The sequence below is a fragment of the Macrobrachium nipponense genome, chromosome 46 (genome assembly GCF_015104395.2).
Source record: "Macrobrachium nipponense isolate FS-2020 chromosome 46, ASM1510439v2, whole genome shotgun sequence".
In the NCBI taxonomy this organism is placed as follows: domain Eukaryota; kingdom Metazoa; phylum Arthropoda; class Malacostraca; order Decapoda; family Palaemonidae; genus Macrobrachium; species Macrobrachium nipponense.
The window spans coordinates 19,270,073-19,290,248 of NC_061106.1; the positions used below are offsets into that span (position 1 = coordinate 19,270,073).

A 20,176-nucleotide genomic window follows, 5' to 3' on the forward strand; every position below is an offset into this window, starting at 1 on the left:
AAAATGCTCTTTATTTAAAATTCTTTTTGCAGTAAGTTCTTACACGTTAAAAATAGATTCATTGACTATTTTGATAGGTGAGAATGTGCAGACGAGACAGAGATGTATGGGAGCGTGTAGAAGCAGCCAACACATTAGCATACCTAACAGAAGTTAGTACTGAGCTTCAAAGAACAGCAGCAATGACAGACCATCTAATTCTCACAATGAATGATTATCTCAAAGACCCTGTATGTGGAACAAATACTACTCAACCTATATGTGTATCACCAATTGTAAGTATTGGTTTTTATTATAAGTGATTTGTTTTCTACCTTTTAAGTATTATATATAAACACAAAAGTACTTTTAAACTTTTATTCTTGACATTATACAAAACACAGAAGATTTGTTATTTTACAATGCATATCTATCCCTTACAGTCGAGCAGACAGTATGACAATCCAAGTACATGGCCAGAGCTGATGTTAGAAGCAGCTCTTAGAGTTTATGCATCACTAGGTGCAAATGATGAGGATATTAGACAGAAGGTTATCAAAACGGAAGGCTTGATGAACACTATGGTAACGGCTCTGTCAGCTGCCTCTCCTCCAGTTCAGTTAGCAGCTGTTAGGTGTCTTCATTCCCTCTCAAGATCAGTACATACTCTCAGGACAACCTTTCAGGTACACTTTATCTGATTTTTAAAGCTTATGTTAGAAGTGTCGTACTTTTGAGAAATGTTATAAATCATGCATCAAATTCTTGGACTGAAAGTTTCTAAATTATGTGGCTGTGATGAATTTTGTGAGGATTTATATGACACTACAATACTTTCATAATTTAGGTAAGCCAAAATATTTATGATTAATAAAATAAAGGAATTAGGTAGTATTGTAATATTATTTTGAAAATGATTTGCACTTCAAAAGAATTGGTAATATAGCTGTAAAAGAATTGGTAATATGACAACAATAGGAAGTCGATTTTAAATTTTGAACCAAAATTTTTTTGGCATACAAAATTGAGTATATTTTAATCACTTGCAGAGCAAAAGGTGAGCATGATTTTATCATCTTAATATATTTATAGATAAAAAGTCTGTTACATCTTATATTTTAATTTTCATTTGCATTGCTGGTCTGCATGTGTTGTAAATTTTTTAATTATATCTCTTCTTTTTATTATTATGCGTAATTTTGTTTCTTTTCATTGTTGTGCGTAATTTTGTTATTTTATACTTGCTAGTATCTAAGATTATTTGATGATTATGATCATTTATCGCATACCATCCCAAACTTGATTTTTATGTATTTCATTGCAGGATCATGTTGTTTGGAGGCCTCTTATGACAGTTTTGAAGACCTCTAATAGTGAAGAATTAGTGAAAGTTGCTTCATCAACTTTATGTAATTTACTGCTGGAATTTTCACCTGCAAAAGAACAGATATTAGATCAAGGTGCTGTTGAGTTTTTGTGCGGGTTGACCAGAAGACCCCATCCTGGCCTTAGACTCAATGCTGTATGGGCCCTCATGAACATGGCTTTTCAGGCTGAACATAGAGTAAAGGTACGTATCATAATATTCAACAACTTTCTCCCTTTTACTACTTATGTTGATAATAATTAAATTCATATGCTCATATTACATTAATCATATTAATGAGTGACATAATTATGTTAATGATAATCATAATAATTGTATAATAACAATAAAATCTCTTTTATTGCACTCTATCATACAAAACACTATTGCATAGCATTTCTGGTGATATTTATGTTAATTTTTAACGCCCGAGTTTATTTTTAGACTTTTGTTAATTTCCATGCTCTATTTTATAGGCTTCCATTCTGCATCATCTTGGAACGGATCAGATTTTCCGTTTGTTGTCTGACAATGATGTGCACATTTTGATGAAAACTCTTGGACTTCTTCGAAACTTACTCTCAACAAAGGCACACATTGACCATATAATGCAGTGCCATGGAAAGGAAATTATGCAGGTGCGTACTGACGACAGATTTATATTGCTGTGTATCTTGAAAGTCTAGTTGAGCTGTGGCAAACATTAGCTAGATTTATTTTACATACAAAATTGAAGTTAAGAGAATGTTACTTGTAAAGGCACCGTGCATAACCTTTCACTTATGAACTTTGTCTGAAACAAGGCTACACTCCACCCATCCTCCCCCCACCCCTAAAAAATTATAAACATTACTGACATCAGATGTTAGATGCAAGTTGTAAGTTTTTAAACATTACTGACGTCAAATGTTCGGTGCAAATTGTAAGTTTTTATCACTAGTTTTGGGTAAGCTAAATTTTCAGTGATGGTGTCTTAACATAGTGGTGTTGAGATTTAAGTGGCTAGACTGATTGCTCGATATCAGTGGTAGACATTAGGGTTGGACATGTACAGGATACTGTATGAAAATATAAACAATATTATTTTAGTTTTACAGATACGCTTCCAGGTAAATTTTGGCATTTTATTGCATGTAACAAATACACTTAAACCAAAATATTTTTAAAATGTCTTCTCCCATTTTGTTTTGATTTGTATGAATGTAAAGTGAAGATTTTGTAAGTCTTTGAAATTGCATCATTGTCCTGTATGATCCTTTGTTTTGATCTGTTTTATGCTTTCAGGCTGTTATCCTCATTCTTGAAGGAGAACATCCAGCTGAGGTGAAAGAACAGGCATTGTGCATCTTAGCCAATATTGCTGATGGAGATGTGGCCAAATCTGCCATAATGTCAAATGAAGATGTATTAAAGAAACTTATGAATTACATGGTAAGGATTTTTTTTTTTATAATTTTGTAGTCATCCGTAATTTGAAATGTGTTATACTGAGTGTGGGTATGTTACCTTATTGGCAGTATTCCTTGGAAAATTAGGAAAAAAATCCTTGAAAAATAGGACGTCAAAAATCTCCCAAATATGAAATGTGTGGTGTGACAAGGAACTGAGTAGTAGTACCAGTGCATCTAAGTGTTAAAGCATAATGTGATGCTTGTAGGCCACAACATGAATAGATATCATCATACATTCATGTAAAATTAACATTGTAATATTTTATTCACTAGGTTATACCAAATGTGAAACTGCAGATTGCGGCAACATTTTGCATTAGCAATTTGATTTGGAATGTGGAAGATGGATCTGCCGAAAGACAAAACAAACTTAGGGAAATGGGTGTCTATAAGATTCTTCAGAATCTTATGGCAACTACAGATACAGGATTATTTGACAAGTGAGTACTTCTTTTATTTTAAATTTGCATATCCTTTTGCATTAGCAATTTGATTTGGGATGTAGAAGATGGATCTGCTGAAAGACAAAACAAACTTGGGAAATGGGCATTTATGAGAGTCTTCAAAATCTTATGGCAACTACAGAGACAGGATTATTGGAGAAGTGAGTACTGATATTTATTAGTGATTTGCAATTACTTTAGAGATCTCATAAATTTTTCTGAAGATGTAGGTGTATCATGATTTACAGTTTTTGTATTTTTGTTATTTATATATAGCTATTTTAGGGTGAAGTAAAAGTCTCTTCCTTTTTACTTCCTCCATTGTAGCCATCCAACTTCTTTATTTTGTGTTGATGCAATTTTACCTCCTAAGAACAAATCCTTCTTGCAGCCTAATAAAACTAGAAAAACAATTATTAACTGATGAAAGTTGTACAGTATACGTTGCAAGAATTTCAAGTTTCACCATGTCTATGAACTGGGATTCAAAAGATGTTGCATCAGTACTACCTAAGGGGATGGATTCTCATTGGTATTTTTGACAATGTCAGCATTCCTGTAGATGAGAAATGAGTGATATTATTAGAGAGCTCTAAAGGTTTCAGTTAGTTTTTTTTTTTAAATCAGACTCTTGAATTGTTGAGTGACATTCATTAAATGTAGCAGATCATTACAGCAAAAGATTGTTACAATGTAAGATTTGTCTCAGGCCAGTTTTCATGTAGACAGTGGAATTAAGCACTCCAAACTAATAATACATTTATTCATTGTTAGGCATTTGATACTAGACATCTTATAAAGATATCTTTCATGGTATATCATAATTACTGGATACTTTCAGTTAACTTTCATCACTTATCACATGTGCTCAGAGGGAAAATAGGAACACACTCTTTATAGTTATAGGCCTGTTCAAAATGCTGTATAGTTATAGGCTTGTCCAAAATGTCTGTATTAAATGAGGCTGCTGAACAAACTTTTGTAGATGAATTTAACATTTATTGTTTCATAATAATAATGAACAATTTAAACTACAAGATAGGATAACCAGAAATTGACATAGCAAATACAATTGGGAGAAAGTAATTTCACATGGAAAATGTGCTTATGGACTCGTCATTAACCTTCAACAATGATCAGGTGAACCCAAATGCAAATCTATTCCAAAAGATACAGTAACAAATGTAACAGGGCTTGTCTCTCGTGGAGATGGATGAAGTTGTTCCTGATAGTATTAGCTTTTCAAGAAAGTTATGCGTGAAATCTTTCGGTATAAATCCCAGGTTGAAAGAAAAAGAAGAAAAAGGGAATAGAACAAGCTCAACAGTAATCTTGTAAAAATATTTAAGAAACTGATAAACAAAAATGTTAAGTATGAATATAGGATACATATGAGGGGGTTATCATTTTGTGTTTTAACTATACCACAGAGTTTAAATACTTGACTTCATATTGTTAGCGGTAGGTTAGTGCTAATAAGAGAAAAATGGATACACAAGCATATGAGGAATATTGGAATATACTGAAGTTTTAGCGATGAAATCTAACACATATTCATATGTCTGGTGTCAGAACATGTGAAACACCTTGGTGTGATAGGTAATATGAAGATTTTTCTTTTCAATAGTGTGTATTGCTGAGCATTAATTCATGTAGAAAGTTAAGTGCTACATATCAAAAAGGTGATTTTATACAGATCAGCAATTTTTAATGTGTGATCTGTGCAAAGGATTTGCATTTCCAAGAGACTGAAATATGAAGCCTTGGATTGTATATATTTGTAACTGTAAAAGATGAGGAAATTATCGTTATGTTTGCATGACATTCTTTAAAAGTAATAATTGAGAACTCAAGTCTGTATTATATGTAGAGTACAAAGAAAGGTAGAATGAGATAAATGTTACCGAGTAATGAAAAAAATGAAGAATAAAAAATGTAATTTAGTACATAACATGAAGTACAGTACTGCACCTGGTTAGGCAAGTGCAGCTATTGTAACTATCAATACATTCCAGAAAATGCTGAAAAATTTAAAGAAAAACTAATTTTAAGGTATTTAAGCTGTAGATTTCTTTCAGTTAACTTTAGTAATTAACCAGAGTAATTTGTATTAATTTACATATATTAACTAACCAAAGTAACTTGCAATAACTGCAGTGAAACTTCAGAACATGGCAACACTCTCCCTCTCTCACATACTGCATACAGAATATCTTGTGATCCTCAAAGTAGATGGTGTTGAAAGTTCTTTGCATTTCCCCTTTGGATCTAGCTTCGTTGCTTTATGCCTTTTACTTTTTCTATTCCCTTTGGTCTTTAGTTCTGCGAATCAACCCAGCTTTTGTTTGATTAGGCTCCAGTTTTCACCTCTCATACAAAATATTTTTGGTAATACTGTTAATAATTTTCTCTTTAGAAATTTTAAACTTAATATTAATTTATTTTTTTAGCTTTGGTTAGTTAGTAAAGAGACTACTACAACTTCCAGCAATAATTTTGCCTTTTATTCCAGAGTGAAGACAGCATTACAGCAGTTTCACTAGTGGCTAATGGTAACTTTATGTTCAACCACTTTCTCATGGTTGTTTAAATAAGCATTACTGATCTGTAAGCATAGTAGAGAAGTGGGGATGCTACTAAAGTTATATCTCATCTATTTTGTACACATGTACATAGCTATTACTATTATTATTAAGGCATTAGATGCAGTAGCAAAAAGGGTAAGTAATTTTGTTTTGTAAAAACATTGGAAACAAAGTTTTGTATATTTGGAGCTGTTTTATTTTCAAAATAGCATATTTTTATTCCAAGATTATTAATGCTCAAAGTTGTAATATATTTACCAATATTGCTGTTAATTTGCTTTATTTGGTTCTAAGTGATATTAATGGTAAAGACACTAGTATGATTTAGTCAAGCAGTCTTTGGATGTCCATCATAATACAAATATCTTTTATGTTATTAGCCTTAATTGCCGGCATGGGGTGATTAAACTCGAGTGCTGAATAGCTGGAGAACTAGTGAAGCAATTGAGGGACAACATTGCATCTTGATTAAATTTTGGCCAAATTCATAAAAAATTTGAAAGTTTTGATGTATTGTTATACAACTGATAAGTACAGTACAACCTTATATACGTAGCACTCGTGTCACTCTTATTGTGTGTACCATGTAAGGTTTTGTTGATGCATTTTTGTTCTCTGTTTTATGTATTTTGATATTACAGCAGTGCTTGTTGAGTTATGTGGATGGTTTTGGTCTTGTACAATTGCCTCTTCCAAAGTGAAGACGTCTTGTCGCATTTATGTTGGGCGTTTTGTTGTATTTTGTATTATGTGTGATAGCTGCTTCTAATGATAGTTGAGAACATTATGCCAGCAGAAAGGGAAAGACCATGAGGTTAAAAGAGATGCTGTTTCCTTGGCTCATAAGGCAGAGAGAAAGAGTAATGAAATAATGTGTGGCTGGCCCTTCCACTCCAAGTTTCTGAGGGCAGTAGATGCTGTCTCCAGAATTAAAAAAAAAAAAAATTTGTCAAACCAAAATATTATGAAACATGATTAGATTTGAAAGCTTGCCATTTTTACCCATTTTCATTAATTAAATCTCACATAGAATTGGAAAATGCTCCAGGTATGGCAGGCATGTTGCCATGTCTTCTCTAGATCAGGTCAGGTTAGTAGCTGAATAATCATTGTTTTATATATCCAGTTGTGATGACTTTAACTGGAAGGTGCTCCACCACAATGTGAGTGAAGTGCTAAGGTTTGAGAAGTGATTTTCAATTTCAGTTATATTTTAAATATAAGGAAAAAAATTTTTTGGCCATATTTATGACAGCTCAGTGCATCTCACAGTTGATTAAATTCAGCTAAGCAAACAGTTGCAGGATACTGTATTGTCATATATGTTTAGAAGGGGAAAACAGCAGAAAAAATTTGAAGCTCCCATTTTTTATATAAGTAAAGGAAACTGTGCACAGTAACAAACATTGGTGGATTTGCTCCATTTCATACAATAACCTAAAATGGTAGTTCCAACTTTAAGTATGTTACATAAGGTAAAAGAAAATAGTAATGGATTTGGTGGTTGTAAAGAATTTCTGTGTTAGTACTTACAGATGTTGGATGAAATTAAAAAAGATGCTATGTAAAGAGATTCGACAATTGGATTACTGTACAATACTGAATGGAGGAAGCAGATTCACCTAGGCTGAATGAAAGGTCTTGGGTAGTGTGGCGGTGTCACTAGTGATAGGCATGCTTTTTGATATTGTGGTTTTTACTAAAGGAGCATAATATTTAAATAAGACTTGTCAAGTCTTGTTTTGATGATGCATTGACTGCAACCAGCAATAGAGATGTCTGCAGATCATATGTTATTATTAATAGGGGTTAGTTTTTCCAGACCTCTGAGTCTCAATGCAGATCATATGGAGGTGTATTTTTTCTGTAGGGGCAATATTTATGGATTGGCATGCAGTTGTTGTTATTGGAGCTGCATCATCTCTATGGAGGACTCCAACTACAACTTACAGAGATCTATTTCCAGTCTTAAATAATGCACACTGAATGAATTAGTTTATAGCATTTCATACAAATACTATGAATCAATAAGTTGCTAAATCATACTGCCACAGGGATCAGGGAAGGCATTTTTCCATTAGAGACCAGAGGTCTGAATATGAGTTTATGGTTTGTTAACAGCTCTGTAAAGCTTAGCATTTGGATTAGCAAATCTTGAACAGCTTAGTTGTCAATTGTCTTCCAAAGTGATTGTGTGGCATAAAGTTACAAAGTCTGTAGTACGTGGAATCCCATGCAAAATTTAAATTTATATGCAATATCTTTGTAGATTACTCTGGAAGCTCCTATCATTACTCTGGAAGCTCTTCCCATTTCCTCCAATTGTGCAGCGCGTTAAGGAATAAGAGGTGAGATGGACTGTGCATTGGTGGGAAATCAGGTTGCTTACTATCGCTAGTTTGGATCCAATTGCTATTCAGCACTCGGTTTGTCCTGTACTGAAAAATAAGCTGTTTATATCTGTGACACAATAATTCCTTAATTTGAATTTCATTTAAATGGTAATGTTTCTGTTGTCATTTTTTAAGGGGTGTGATAATTTAAAGTAATATTTAAAGACTATCCACTAAAACAGGAGTCTCACATTGTCAAAAAGAATTTGTTATGTTTGGCGTGGTGATACAGAAATTGAGCTTGGGGATTTTCTTGTGCAAGTGTATAAGTAATCTTCCATGACTGTAGCTAAGAAAAATATGCCTCATTAGCCTCCCGGCTTTAAGGGAAATGGTGTCTACTGATGCAAGACTAATTTATTTGGTTGGGTATTTGTATATAATGTATCATAGAAATAAATATATATATATTTAAATATTTTAGAGGGAGTCCAAATGCTGCATAAGTGTAGGCATCTGAGGTATTGCGTAACCTCTTGATAGTTGTATGCTGCATAAGGCTTTTTTGCCCTTCTTTACTTACCATTTTGAGAAAATTAATTTTTAGGTTTTAAAAACCATTGCTTTATTAATTCCTATTTTATTAATTTTTTCAGTTTTTTTTATAGTATAAAACACTAAACATCAGCTCTCTAATATCTTTTGGTTCTGTTGCTCATTAGTAAGAGGAAGTCAAGACTGACTTTTGTTACTGATTGCTTGAAGGCCTTGTAAATGTTCATAGCTTTTGGGATAAACTGCTCATAATACTTTATAACCAAATTTTTTTTGACCGAGGATACAGTTTATGTGCTTCTGCCTTAATAGACTCGCACATCTGGCATTTAAGTAAAGTTCTGACTTGGCATTGGTGTGAATAAACAAGATGATAAGACAGATTTTAAGGCAAGCTTTGTAAGTTTGAAGTTTCTAAATCCAAGGCTAATATATATATTTTTCAGGATATTTATTTGCTTAATTAAGTAATTATCTATACTGTTTGTGTACACATTTCTGTAAACAGGAGAAAGGGATGACTGAATTGAAATAGGAACTATGAATGTAAATGCAATAATTTTTTAAATAAAATATACAGGACATTTCACACCAGGGAAAATGGTTGCTAGATATTTTTCAAAGGTATTACTCCAGCATTATTTCAAAAATATTGCTTCACTGTGTCGGAGCATTGTTTAGCATTCCGGTTATAGTTTAGGTTAGGGAAAAATTTTTTAAAGATAAATTTTTGGGATGAAAATGAATTTAATATCTCTTAGCCAAGGCATTTTAAGATATCCCAAAATTATTTCTTGGATGAGGAATGTACATATATCTCACTTGGCACTGTCACAAATTTCTGTTCACTTTCAACTTGTAGAGCCTGTTTAGTATTAATTGTAAACTCTCATTTATTGCATCGGAGCTTCCACTGTAGGTGGCTTAATAGGATACAAATTGATTTTGAGAGCCCCGTTATTATTATGTTATTTAAATCAGACTACTAACTGGAACTACTTTCTTAGAGCCTTAGAGTGTGTGAATTTGTAAAAACCTTGGTTTCAGTCCTCTGTATTTGCAAGCAATTTACAAATAAAGGCAGATATCCATGAGGAATTGCTTTGCTAGGAATAACAATAATTAATATTTATACGTATAAAGGTAACATTACATTACCCAGGTTTAAGTCTGGATCCATTAGGAATGTTAGATGCAAAAGTTCATTAAGTCATTCCCTTTGTTCTCTTTGTGGAAGAATTAAAGCTTTTCTAGGTTAAACTAACAGTAAGAAAATTCATATGAAAATCCACCTGCTTCATGTAATTTACTCAAACTTTAAATGTATTTTTTTATTTTCTCAGATTATGAGATGTTAAAACTTGGTTGTGGATAATTTTTACTTCACTTGCTGAATGTTGGGTGTTATTTTAAAACCCCTGCATGAATATATATCCTTTTTTCTTTTTATAACATCATCTTATGAGCATAATTTATATATCCAGATATTTTTTGTTATTGTGAGTTGTATCTTATTTATTGAGTGTATCACAGTTTTCTCTTATTTAAATATTATGCTAGACCATTTTTATATAACCAGGTGACAGCATTCAACACTTGCAATATTATGCTTGACCACTTTCATATAACCAGGTGACAGCATTCAATACATACTTGCAATATTTTCACAAGTTAAATCGATAGCTATGTATATTTTTGTCGTCTCTGTATAAGTACCTGCTTTTGTATTATATTTTATGCAGGTGTCAGTGTTAGACAAGCAAGTCATTAATTCACTTTAACCTCGATGCTTATATTCTTCATTCAGTAAAGTTTCTTTTCACGTTTACTCTTCAAGAAGCCAATTTGCAAGATCCGATTTTTGTTGTTGTTGTTGACAAGTTCATTGATTATTATAGTATTAGTTATTGTTTTATAGCTCTGTTGATGGTTAGTAAATTTGTTTGGTAATATTCTAAACACCAGTGATTAAGGGTAGTTTATTTTAGTAGTCTAACATTATATAGAGATTGGATGAGCCAGCATTTTTAGGGTTTTGGCATTACAGGTTAACTTGCATGGTTTCTTCAAGTTCTGGATATTGCTTCTTATTCAGGGGATATTAGTTTGTCACAGCTTTACCTTTAAAGGCTATGAAATGTATCAGATTGAACAAAAAAACCTGCTTGCTTTAAAAAAGGTCCACACAAAAATGATTCCAGTTTTCATATGTGCTTGTAATGGTATTACTTTTGTGGTTCCTGATATATGATCCTGTGCCAAATTTTTTATATATGGAGTAGTGTAACGAATCAATAATTATTTTGTAATAATCAAGGCAGGCAAGTCTTCTGTCCGCAAGTCACTGTAGCTTATGTTTATAGTAATTGTTTCCTATTGTAATATTTACTGTAAATGGCATATCAATAATTGCTTGTTCTTATACAGATCAAACCCTGGTCATAATATAAGGTTAAATTCTCTAATGCCAGCTGGAGTCTGGTTAAAAATAACATGAGGAATTAGTGGCATTGGGAAGCAGCCTGATCTATCTTACCCCCGCTATGCATCATCACACCAGTTTCTCATCACACCAGTTTCTCTTAATTGCCATTGTAGCAAGATGATGACCCGCTCTCTCAAGAAGCTGGTTATTTTGCACTTGTGCCCATATTGTTCCTCGGCATTGATTTTTTCTGGTTTGTTGTGGGTTCTTGCATTTACTGAGACGAAAACCCATGACTCTGCTAAGCCTTCCATGCATCAAGAGACGATGCCCTTGGGCTGGTAATAACCCTCGTTCTCATTATCTGTCATCTTTGGATACAGAGCCCCATTCCACTTGTGGTTTAAGTAATCCATGTTCCAAGTGTTGTCTTTGACTTTTTGAGGAATTAAGAGATTTTATAAGAGGAATGTGGTGGGGCCATCCTGGGAAGGTTTTTCATCTCCCTTGGCAGCAAGCATTCCAATTCCTTCTGTTCCATCTCTTCCTCACTAAAATCTCCTTTCACTGCTTCCAGTGAAGATTATTCTCCCTCTCATACTTAGATATTTTCCTGAGGGTAGGTTCAGGAGATTTTGTAATTAGTTTCGTCTTGAGAAGATTTAAGTGGAGGTTTGGGTGACTTGTAATTGATGTTGCTGCCCCCAATGTCTGTTTCCAGAGCTATGGTCTCCGTGACATCATCTCATCAGTCAGCAGCTCTCCCAGCACCTATTCCGTGTCATTTCCACCCATGCCATGTATGTCAACTGTCTTGCCTAAGCTACTCACGCCTGCTCCCTACGACTCCCTCTAACAAATCAAAGGTGTGCTGCTCCCTTCCACTCTGACGAGTCAGAGGTGTGCTTCTTAAGAAGTATGGGTGTGACAAGCTACTGATATCCAAGAAGAGTCGTCGCAGATGTCCTCCATCATCTCCTCCTCTTTGTCTTCTGTTCTGGCCATTCTGCTCAGGTGTTGGAGGAGGAAGGATTTCATCAACCCTCTTAGCAAGAAGAGTCAGCCAAACTCCGGACCTTCACTTCTCATCTCACACAGCTGATACTCTGGTGTCTGTTCCCAAAGCTACAGTTTTCACGATGTCATCTCTTGTCTTCTGTTCTGGCCATTCTGCTCAGGCGTTGGAGGAGGAAGGATTTCATCAACCCTCTTAGCAAGAAGAGTCACAGCCAAACTCCAGACCTTTACTTCTCGTCTCACACAGCTGATACTCTGGTGTCTGTTCCCAAAGCTAAACACAGTTTCCATGATGTTTATCTCATCTGTCAATGGCTCTCCCATCACTTTACTCCGTGCCATTTCCATCCACGCCGTGTCCATCGACATCCTTCCCTAAGGGGTTGATGGTTCATTTGCACCACGAATTGTTCTTCACGTGGCAGGTGATTCTGTGGACTGCCAGCGAATCTGTCAAATGTGGAGTATTTCTGTTCTGTTAGGGATAATCTTACTGAAGAATGCCAGCAGCTGATGACCATGGTCTGTGCCCTGCTCAAGTACCTTGCACATCGTCATGTTATGTCTGTCATTAGGACACGGGACCTATGGGGGAAAGAAAAGGGCAGTGTGGCAGTGAAGGCAATTGCTTTCTTTTGGCTAATATGAAAGCTTTATCTTGTTTTTCAGACCAACAAATTTTTTTTTACTTTTTCAGGAAGGTTTGGAATGAACATTTGGTAATTTTGCTTTGACTGTTGTTATCTTTTGGAAGTTGGCGATTGCTTGGACATTTGCTGGGAGGGGCGTGACACTTTAGCGGCTGATAGGGTGGCCAAAGAATTTTACTGTTATTTTTGCCCATTTGCATTTGTTCTCTCATTGACTATAAGTCTGCTTTCTTTGAATATTTGCAGGATCTGTCTGATGTCAAAATTTTGTGTGTTGTTAAAGGGTGGGGTGAATATCAGAATGTTGTCAATGCAATGACAAATTAATGCAGACGATGCAGGTTAGGTCGCTCAGAATTTCGTCCATCAGACTTTGGAAGGTCGCGCCTGTATTCCAAAGGTCAAAGCAGCTACCATTGAATGTGTACATGCCAAAAGGGGTGATGATGGCTGTCTTAAAAGTGTACTCTTTCCTGACTGGGGCTTAAAAATATTATTCTTCAGGTCAGTTTTTGTGAATATTTTGGTGCCCTCCATCTGGTTTGTAATGTTTGACAGTGGGTACAGGTGCTGTTTTAATTTTAAGTTGTTGGTAGTTGCCACATGGTTGCCTGTCCCATCAGCAGTTGGTACCATGTGGAGGGGAGAAGCCCACGGGCTGGAGGCTTTTTGGCATATTCCTGCCTGTTCCATATGGAAAGCTTGTTTGGCATAGGTGAGCTTACCTGGGACCAAACTTCTGAAGTGGGCATGGACTGGGTGGCCCCTCAGTGTCGACGTGGTGCTTTGCGGGTGTGGTCAGGTTGTGTGCTGCAGGTCGTTCTTGATTACCTCTGGAAACTCCTGTAGGAGGTAACATATATAAAGTGCTGGAGTCTGAGCGAGTGGGGCTACGGGGACGGGATGTGAGATCAGCTGTTGTCTTGCTATGTCCACCAGCATGTTGGGGTCTTTCTAACGAAGTCTGCTCCTAAAAGTTTGATTGTTATGCCTGCTGGGATGATTGTCCAGTTCCACTTTCCACCAAACAATTCCTTGTCCATTTCCAATGTACTTTACTGGGGCCCCACTGGCAGGGGACCTAGAGAGAGTGCGGGGGTGGGATTGAGTTGTTCATGTGGTTATGGTCATGCCATAAGTGATGATGATGAAACAGGGAGCCTTTCTGCCTGTACCTTAAAAAAAAAAAAAAAAGCAGCAGCGATAGAGAACGATGTTAATTTTGTTGGTAGTAGCCAGCTTGCATGTTCACATTTTTGCGCTCGAATGTTCTCTTTTGGACTTGTACTTCAGCTTGTTCTCCCTCCTGAAGCTTTGGAAGAATTGTATGGGGTCAGTGGGACCCTCTGTCTCTGCTGCTGTGGGGCAGCTGCTTCTACAGGTGGTTGCATGGGCTCTGTCGACTTGTGGCCCTGGTGGACAGCGTTGACCATTTTCATGAACTCATTGAGGGGTCCAGTCGATGCCTTGGGGATGACCATGCCTGTTTGGCTGGATAATTTTGTGAGTAGGACCTCTCTCATCAGGTCCAAAGTAGTTTCTGGGTGGCAGTCTGTGGCAGGGATCATCACTAGCCACCGCAACTGTTTGTAGATAAGCGACAGCTGCTGGTCTTCTATTGCTGCCCCTACAGTGTCTGGGAACTTAGCTCTGAGGTCTGGCAGCATGCTGAAGGACAACCTTAGTTGGGCCTTCAGGGCTTTGTAGGTGACTGTGGTCTGTTGTTCGGCGAGCCATCCTGCAATTTGCTTGAAGATATCATCTGGCAGGAACTCAAGGACAGGGTCAGCTTTGTGGGATGAGGAGGAGATCTTCTTAGACCTGAAAATGGTCTCCACCCAGGAGAACCAGACCTCTGGGTTGTGGGTTGTGTAGGGTGTTAGGCGGATGCTTACTGCTGCAGTGTTGTCCCTGGCAGTGTTGGTCATCATTAGGGTCACCTGTTTAGAGGCAGCAAAGTGAGTGGCATACAGCGACTAACTAGGAGTATACTAATTTTTTAATCAAAACTTTATATGACATTAACACTCACAAGCTGAAAAATTAAATCTAAGCAGAGAACAAGAAGGGCATACAACTGGGAGAAAGTGTTTTCTTTCACATGAAAGAATTTCCTTATATATACCAAGGAAGACAATATGATAAACATGGATAGAGAGCTGAAATGGTTTTAAGTTTCATAGACTGGGTGATGAGATTCAACAGCTTGTTCTGTGTTTCAGGCGACCACGTGTCAACCTTTAAGACGAGGTTTGTTATGTAAATGTACAAATGACAAATTTTAAATTCATTTGTATTTTCATAACTAACAAACCTTTGGTCTTAATGTATATGGCCCACCTAAAGCCGCCCCCTATTCATTTCTGGGCTGGAAGGAAACTAATGACGATGTGTAGCTTGGGTAAGGCGGGTTACGCTGCATCCTGCTACTGCCCAAGCACCATTCTTATTAAGGGAATCCTGACCTACAACTTCTAGAAAACTGTAGTCAACAATATATGTAAAATCTATTTTATTTATTTTGTGTCCCTTGCAGTATTTGAGTGAACATACATGTATGTGCCTTTAGTAGTAAAATATGCGATGGGAAATTACTTTCTTTGTTGTCTTGGTATTTACATTCTTTGTTCATTGAGTTTTGTGGGCTTTGGCTATTGATATCTAGTTGAATAACAGTTCATGAAGTACAGTATTAAAAGGTTTGTTGCCAATATAGAATGAAGGGAAATTATGAAAGATTTATTTTCCTATATCTTGCGCATTCTTATCAAGAATATGATAGTTTTCATGTTCATATTTGTATGAAAGAGCCTTCCCAGTTTTAATGTTTAAAAGATTTTAATTTTTAGTATCTTCAGTACTGTAGTTTCTTAGTTTACATCAACCATTTAGCATTCAACTGTGTGTTCTCTTGGCATGGAATATAATATTTTTGGGAGAACAGTTGTGACATTTAATAGCCTTTAACAAACAAGAGTTCTCAAGGTACATTTTTGCTAAGGGTCTCCAAGAAACAAAATGACTGTATTGTATATTAAGTGCTAAGTTTTGTGCTTTGATTTAGATAAACAAATTGCAGTTAATGCTGTTTACATTCATGCTTTGTGATGTAAATTACACAAATATACATACATACTTCAACTGTACTTGTTCTCATGTCAGTTAATGGGATCTTTTCATTATTTAATTCCTCCTCTTTTTGTATTATTAATTCTTCTCCTAGATTATTTAACATTTCTAATGAAAATATTTTATCTTGGAGATTTAACCTGACTTACATTAGTGGATGTCATATATCTTCAATCCAGTAAATCATTTGAGAACCAGGTTACCAAAAGTATAATGTACATACCTCATAAAAGATATAAGAGAAAATCCGTGCAAAATAAGTGGTGATAAGTAAATTCTTACTTGGTTTGTTACAATCAATATAGATTAGGAGTGGAAACTTTCTGCATTACACTTACTTGCCAATTTCCAGAAGTTATTAAAATATTGCCTTACTGCTCAGGAATATGTAGTGCAGTGAAAAAGTCAGTTTAAGTCATCTTGGTTGAAAATTTTGATTTATGCACCATCTCCAGAATAAATAGGGCACATTCTTTTCAGTGTACTCTGCATGAAATTAGTTAAAAATCAGCAGTAATTAAGCTAAATAATAATGGGGCATTTAGCATCTATATTTTGTCATGTACACTTCTCTAAAAGGTTTCCTTTTTAGATTACTATGGTAAATTAATTTTACATAATCAGTATTTCAATATTACTTTTAAATTAATTTTACAAAATCAGTATTTCAATATTACTTTTATTGTGGTGGCTTAATACTGTTCAGCCTCTTTCCTAGTGAATGACTGCAGGCTATCTGGTTAAGAACTATAGATGCACAGAATAGTTATGCTTGATTAATAGTGATAATGCTATTGATATACATCATCACTATCACTGTTAATCTATTGTACTTTCTAGCCCTTTCAGTGTAGGAGGACCTGGCCCTACAAGTCTTTTGAAGTAAAATACAGCATGTTTGTTTTTCTGACCATTATATTACAGGAGCAGTTAATTTTCTGTTATATATAAGAAAATGGGATTGTTTTTATTAAAGAAATATCTGAAATTGTTCTCAAAATTGTTATTGCATTTAAATAGGGTCTTTAGTTATACATTATGAATCCTGTACATAAAAATAGGAAACTGAATTTGAAGAATATAGTTTTGAAGAGAGAATTTGTATGAAAAAATTTAAATACATAATGTAAGATAGATGTCTAATATATTTACCCTTTATAGATTTTGGTATTTGAACAGCACCTTAACTCTTGGAATGCTTTCCTGTCATCATGGTGTTCATCCTTAAACTCCAGCTAAGCAAGTTTGGTGGTAACCGATGAAGATGAAACATTCACAAAATTGCCATACTCTCAACAAAATGTTTATCCTTTAAACTCTAGCATATTTAATGTGGTAACCTGTGAAGAAAATTTACAAATTAAATTCCTGTCCAACCATTTTCAGGTTTTTACAATGAAATCAGCCAAAGCTGCAGTTATGACAGATCAGATATAATTTTCCACTAATACACAAAAGGTGTAATAAAAGGCCAGTTTTGTTAAGTATCTCGAATAGTAATAAATCAAAGTTTAAATCTACCGTTGGATTGTGGCATTTTTCTCTCCCTACAAGAGTGCCACATAAGAACCATCATTAGAACCATCCTGTCATTAAACTGATGCTACTATTTTGACTAGCGGTTACATAATGAGTAACCCACAAGACCCTTTCTCAGAAACCAGAGTAATACAATTGAACGAAATCAAAATAGTAGTGTGTTTTGGAAACAAATCCTTGCAATAACCCTACAATCGAACAAAAACTAGTATATATATTGATATAGCAGAAAAACTTTTGGGCTAGCTATGAGAGTTTCAATGTTAAATTCTATTACTTATATCTTTAATGTTAAATTCTATTACTTTATCTCTATAATCTAAAATTATCAGGACAACAATTTATTGGCTAATAAGCATATCACACAAATTGCTGAATTCTGAAGAGCAGAATTGTATCTTGTTTTCATTAACCCCAAATCGAGTGTTCATTACCATAGTAGTTTTATGCAGATAAAGTTTGAAACCTATGACTTCGGTTGTTGGACATTCTTACATAAACTACAGCATTAAATATTCCCCACTTTATAATAAATCTTGCAAGGAATACAGTACTTAAGTTACTAGTAGTTTCACATTCAAAATAGGCAACGGACTTTATCAAAATTCTAATAGTTAAGGACGGCACCACTACAAAAAATTGTTGAATGGTTCCTACTTTTTTCATTGTTCTACCACCAATTACATAATTCAAGTTTGTTAGAGGATACTGTGCTCTTAGGCAATGAAACCATGTTCAAACACTAATGCCCTAATTCAGTTTGTTAGTTATCAGAGGATACTGTGCTCTTATGCAATGAAATTATTTAAGTTTTTAGAAATGGGACAAAATCTTATGAAAATTTTCAAATGCTAATAGCCACTTACTTTGGGATGTAATGCTGTAACTGGGTCCCTTTCCACAGACACCTCAAGGGCGATTCCTCGGCATGGTGTGAAAGCATCTAAACTCTTAGAATATTCTTCCCAAGTTCGAGTCCAAATATCTTTTATCATTTCATTTCTTAGTTCCTTTCACCCACTTGCTGCTGTCCTCTCTGCTTTTAGTACTGATAACCTTTTAAAGAAAAAACATGGTTAAAAAAAAAAAAAGATGCAGTGGAAGGAACCTCAGTTTTAGTACACAAAAGGTTCCAGAACATTTCATCAAGTGCGAAATGTACGAAATCCAAACGATAATTGCCACAAGGAATAATGTAATATGTACCAATAATGTGTTCTAGATGTGCAAAAATATTTTTAAAAAATACATTTTATGGAGAATAAAAGTTTTACATACAGAAAACAATAAATATAAATGACTAATGAAATGATAAACATTTAACACTCTCTTACCCTATCTGGGCCTACTTTCCCCTTTTTATTTTTTACTGGGACTAGGATCAGCTTGAGAGTCACTGGACCCGTGTAACACAATATGTACTGTCCAGAGACATTTGTTTCTGGTGTCATTAAAATTGCCTAAAGTGAAACAAGGCATTGTCATTAAACATGTTGGAAACACTGATTATATCTTTTTTAGGATGATAATTCCACAAAATTTTTTATATCACTCCACTTTGCTAACATGTTTCATTATCCCTTCAGCCCCTAGCGGCAATACATTTCGTTCCTTTGTTTCAACTTTACTCGAGTGATGGAGCTCATTGGTCTCAGCACTTGGCCTTTAGCCTAAATATTATATTCCAATCACAATGTCATATATTACTGTGTTTTTATTATGGGCAAAGACATGATTATTGTACAGTGTATATGCAGTACAGTATTGTGCTTATCTTCAGGAGCTTTTGCATTTTTATTTTACGTCTCTTTGGGTTAGACTAGTAGGCTTTTGAAAGTCAGGCCCAAAGTAAATCAAAAGAAAACAATAAAACCTGAAAATGACATTGCACCTAAAGGAGTCAAATTAAAACATGATTAATGTGCAAGTAGTAGTTATACCTTGATTAAAGGATTAAATCCATTCCAGAAGGCTGTCTTTTATTTGAACTATTCTTAGACCAAGCAAATTTTTCCCATAAGAAATAATAGGAATAATGGATTCATCTGGCCCACACCTCCAAGAATACAAGAAATAAAAGAATTTTGATGCGATTGTAACAAGTCTAGAATGCTGAAATCATAAAAAAATAAGTAAATTAATGAAATTAAAACAATTTGTTCCCACTTTACTTGTGACTTGTAGAACTGATGACTTAAGTGGAAAGGTGGTGCAGAAGGTCAAGAGGCAGAGAGGTAAACTGTTTGGAAGAGGAACTCCCATAAAAGCAGCAGGCAACAGTATCTCTGGGCCTGTTTCTGTTTTAAGTCTTATTTCTATTTTCTTCTTGGGATTCTCAGTTTCTTTTTCACCAAAAACCTGTCAGATGATTTTGTTTTTGCCTGAATTTTAAGGTTTCCCTGAAGTGAAAGGCAACATTGTCATTCGGCAGGATTATAACATAGTTTGCCATAGCTTTGCATGGGTGATATTTTTCAATTGAACTTCGGACTTTATCCATCACGCACACATTTCTTTTTTTAAATGAACTAGGGCATACTCACTTCTCTCTACCTCTGAAGAAGGAAATTCTTCCACTATTTGTCTCTTGTTGCTCTCCCTCTGAATCCTACAGTTCTTCTGTAGTGAGCTACTCTTGTACTCCACCTCCATATCATCATGCTCGTCTAGCTCATGGATTTGTCCAGAGAGACAGCAGCCTCAA

General features: G+C 35.1%; 1 protein-coding gene across 4 annotated transcripts; it reads left to right on the plus strand.

The window, feature by feature from the left end:
- Positions 1 to 77: 77 nt before the first annotated feature.
- Positions 78 to 18,346, plus strand: LOC135214789 (armadillo repeat-containing protein 8-like; the record flags this gene model as incomplete). 4 transcript variants are annotated; one of them, XM_064249145.1, is given in 8 exon segments in its annotated part: positions 78 to 275; positions 423 to 665; positions 1,304 to 1,549; positions 1,822 to 1,983; positions 2,630 to 2,776; positions 3,070 to 3,236; positions 8,094 to 8,172; positions 17,095 to 18,346. In XM_064249145.1, coding segments are annotated over 7 exon segments (1,239 nt in total), but the record flags the coding sequence as incomplete, so codon positions are not given.
- Between the last annotated feature and the right edge of the window lie 1,830 nt (positions 18,347 to 20,176).